Source organism: Chinchilla lanigera, unplaced genomic scaffold (genome assembly GCF_000276665.1).
Source record: "Chinchilla lanigera isolate Chin_1 unplaced genomic scaffold, ChiLan1.0 scaffold00236, whole genome shotgun sequence".
Lineage (NCBI taxonomy): Eukaryota > Metazoa > Chordata > Mammalia > Rodentia > Chinchillidae > Chinchilla > Chinchilla lanigera.
The window spans coordinates 36,007-40,041 of record NW_004955637.1 but is presented as its reverse complement, the minus strand read 5'-3'; the positions used below and the strand labels follow the sequence as shown (position 1 = coordinate 40,041).

General features: G+C 46.7%; 1 protein-coding gene across 1 annotated transcript in view; it reads right to left on the bottom strand.

The window, feature by feature from the left end:
- The window catches only part of LOC102005330, a 5,712-nt gene extending 3,758 nt beyond the window's left edge, over positions 1-1,954 (bottom strand). Inside the window, exon 1 of the mRNA XM_005415045.2 lies at positions 1,832-1,954. Coding sequence (XP_005415102.2) covers positions 1,832-1,954 — 123 coding nt within the window. The remainder of the gene's footprint in view (positions 1-1,831) is intronic.
- Between the last annotated feature and the right edge of the window lie 2,081 nt (positions 1,955-4,035).

Here is a 4,035-nt window from a genome sequence, read left to right as displayed (position 1 = left end):
TGGTGGTGAAGAGGCCCTCGGGGGTGACTGTGACCCAGGAGAAACTGGGAAGATCTGCAGACCTGGACGCAAGACAGAGGTTGGAGGTCGCAGGGGCTCAGTGGAAGGAGCCTGGGAAACCGATGCGGATGAGGTGGTGACAAAACCATCCTCTGAAGGCTGCCTCCTTGGTCTGTCAGCTCTAGGAGATACAGGTTGGCATGTCTCATCAGGGTCATCCCTTAAGAACTGGTAAAATCTGCTAGGTAGCAGGAGATTCCCAGGGTGGCTAAAGAAGAGAAAAGGCACAAGGTATATCTGAGCAGATGGGGACTGGACAGCTGCAGTCCTTGCGCCCTCTAGTGACAAGACTCTGGTTGTACAACGCCCTCCCACCCACAACCTTGGTCACACCCACTCCAGCCTGCGGGGGCCCTCCCGTTTTCAGCCAAGGTTCCTCAGCTCCCATCATACCCCTGGCAGGAGGCAGGCACAGAGAGAAGGGGAAAGTTTCTCACCTACGCAGGAGTGAAGCCAGGTCATCAGTCCCCGCTCCTTCTTCCCCACCATCTCTAGGAGCTGAAAACGGGGCCAGGAAGGGTTACAGTGAGAAGAGAGACGTCTGGGATCCACAAGCCCTGGAAGGAAATGTCTCCTTGGGAAAACTGAGAAACTCAATCGTGCTGCCCGTGCATTTCCAAAGCTGTGGAAGCAGTGACGAGGACACCAAGTCACACAGAGGCAGCACTTTATCCTTGCCTAGGTGCCCCCATCCCCATCAACCTCCATGTTCTTGATAAACTTCCTGTGGAGGAGAAGGGGCAGATCATCTCCAAGAGGGATGTGCTACCGCCACGTGAGGCTGTTGTCACAGCTGCCCCTGGAGGTCCCACCACGTCATCCAGCAGCACTGGCCTAGAACTCCACTCCGCCTCTGCTGCGCATCTCCGAGCCCCTGCCTCTCACAGCTTTGTGCTGAGCACAGAGCCTGAGACATGTCCCGGCTCTGCTTTCCCCTCCAGCAACCCCCTCTCAGGCCTCCCTCCTGACATCCTCAGAGAGGGAGGCTCTAACCACTCAAGCACCAGCAAGGTGAAGTCACCTCTAGGGCGGGAGAACCAAGCCTCACTTCTCAGAGCGCAGCTCCTCTTCCTGATCTTGCTCCAGTCCTTCCTAACCATGTGGTACTGAGGGGCAGGAAAGACGCAGGCTGTGGTTCAATTCTCTCCCTCTTCTTCCCAGACAGTGCTTCTGGTGTCCTTGGAGAGTGGAACTTTCTAATGTAGACAGCAATGTTCATTTTTTAAGTGGCTGCTGCTTTCCCTCTTTGGAAAATGGAGATTTTCTGAGCAAGCTCTGCCGTGCACGGCTCTCCACAGCACAGAGTCTCAGCAGGCAGAGGCATCCACAGGCTCATTCACCTGCACAGTGCATTCTGCTTCCTGAGGACACAGCTGATCCTAGGCTCTGCAGGAGACTCTCCAGGGCTCAACACTGCCTGTGGATCAGCCCCACACACAAGACAGGCATGGCCAGAGGAACTTACCACAAAAAGGGGTCCTAAGAACCATTGTCCTGGACCTGTCTTACTGTAGACGTCCCCAACTCCCTTGAGAATCCAATATACTGTGAGATGTCACAGTGTGCCATTTCCAAAACAAAAAAAAAAAAAAAAGAAAAAGAAAAACATCTGTGCTTCAATAAAGTAAAAAGTAACAAAGGAGAAGAATGGTGTTGTAATGTTGCCTGAGATACCCCATGTCAAGTTTCTCTGATTGGAAAAGCAGTCTCAAGAAGAGGAAAAGAGAGAGACAGAGTATTCCTTCTCGGGCCTGGCCTGAGGATCTCTCACCTTTCTGGAACCTTTCTTCTTTTTCAGAGTTGGTGGTGGTGGTATTGATGGATTATCCGGGAGGAAGGGCAGTAATAGGAGGAGAAATCCCCGTCCACATGCGAAAGCGAGGATCACTTCCATCGCCCACGTGGTGGAGCCGAAGTTCAGCCATGTGGCACTAATGCTCTTCAGAAGAGAGAGAAGCTTCTCCATCTGAAGTGCACTGTCGCCCTCAGGCAACTGAGCCCTGGGAGTTCCCTGGCAGATCAGGGGGTGGGCCTTGGGCTTGGGTCACAGAGCTTTGATGACCTCTTCACAGAGCCCCCTCACCATCTGGGTCCCCTTGGACGGGTGACAGGGACCAGAGGCTCAGCAGCCCCCTCCATACTTCTGTGCCTTCAGATTCCACCCGCCAGCTCCACCTGGCCAATGTCCACAGCCAAACATTAATCTATTCTCCACACTCACCCTTCCCTCTACTGCCTTGGATGTGTCGACCTGAGCTCCACTAGTTTCCTGATTATTGAAAATTTTTTATTTTCTATGCAATTTTGTAAACAGAGCTTTTATCACTTCAGTGCTTCCCCTTTACAGCTGCTGCTTTCCCACACCATGTGATCCTGCACTAAGTAGACTCAGGCATAGGACTAAGATTCCTCTAATTCTTATTTAGTTTGTGAGTTTGAGGAAAACTGTTATGTGATCTTTTCCATTAATTTCACCATTGTTCAGCTAGAGAACCTTACATGAAGTTACTGCAGTAAAAATCCACAAAACTGAATATACCAAACTGAATTCTCTTCAAAGCACACAGAAAAAGAAAGTGTTGAGAATGGTGGGATGTTTTGATGCAAAAGACTGTGTTTTGAGGGTCCCTAATGGCATTATCTTTTATGATAATATGAACTTTCAATTTAAACATTCACTGTGTAGTTCATACAGTCCTCGTATTTGCTGGAAAGTCCCCCATTCACTGGGGATATGGCAGAGAAATAGACAAGCAGCATCCAAGCTTTTATAGAATTTGAATTTGTGCACACTTAAGTGACGTAAAGGAATAGAAGAACCAGACATGTTCAGAGACTAAATAGTTCCTTGAAGACAATGGAGGAGTAGCACTGCTGTCAAATTACATGCGAACTAAATGTTGCTTTTCCAGACCTACTACACAGATGCCCACCCTCACCCCTCTTATTCAATGTAATCCTGAAAGCATTAGCGAGAGTAATTAGAGAAAGGAAAGAACTAAAATGAATAAGGACAAGAATGGAAGAACTAACATTATCATTATTTCAAAATGACATCATATTATGCATAGAACATCCCAGAAAATCCACCAACGAAACTCCAAGATTTAATAAGCAAATTCAGTAGCACGGCTGGATACAAAGTCAACACTCAACACTCAGTAGCATTCCCGTACACAAGTAACAAACTCACTGAGTGAGAATTTAGGGAAAACGCATCCTTCACAACAGCATCCAAAAAATGCAATACTTAAGAATCAATTGGACAAAGGAAATAAAGACATTTACATGGAAAACTATAGTACTCTGAAAACAAAATCAAAAAGGCAATAGAGAAGTGGAAAGATACTGGTTCTTGTGAAGGAAGAGCCAATGGAGAGACAATGGGCATACTCCCAGAATTTTTATGCAGGTTTAATGCAATCCCAATTAAAATGCCAATAGCATATCTCGTAGAATTAGAGAAAGCAATTCTCTAGTTCATTTGGAACCAGAGGAGATCTAAAACAACCTAAGGAATCCTGGGCAATAAAGGCAAGGCAGGGGGCATCACAAACACTGACCTGAAAATATCCTACAAACTACTGCAATAAAAACAGTGTGGTAATGTCAAAAAGAAAGAGAGAAAGAGAGGAAGGAAGAAAGAAAGAAAAGTGGAAAGAAAGAGAAAGAGAAAGAGACAGAACAAAGAAATAAAGAAAGAAAGGAAGGAAGGAAGAAAGAATGAAAGAAACAATGAAAGAAAGAATGGACGGAAGGATCAGTGGAACAGAAGACCCAGCAACAAATCCAAACACACTTAGCCCGTTTATGTTTGACAAAGGAGCCAAAGACCTTCACTGGAAGAAAGATAGCCTCTTCAATGAGTGGTGGTATAAAAACTGGTCTTCCATGTGTCAAGCACTAAAGTGAGACCCATGTCTCTCACTTTGCTGTAAGCTGAAATAGAAATGGATCAAAGACCTAAATATTAAA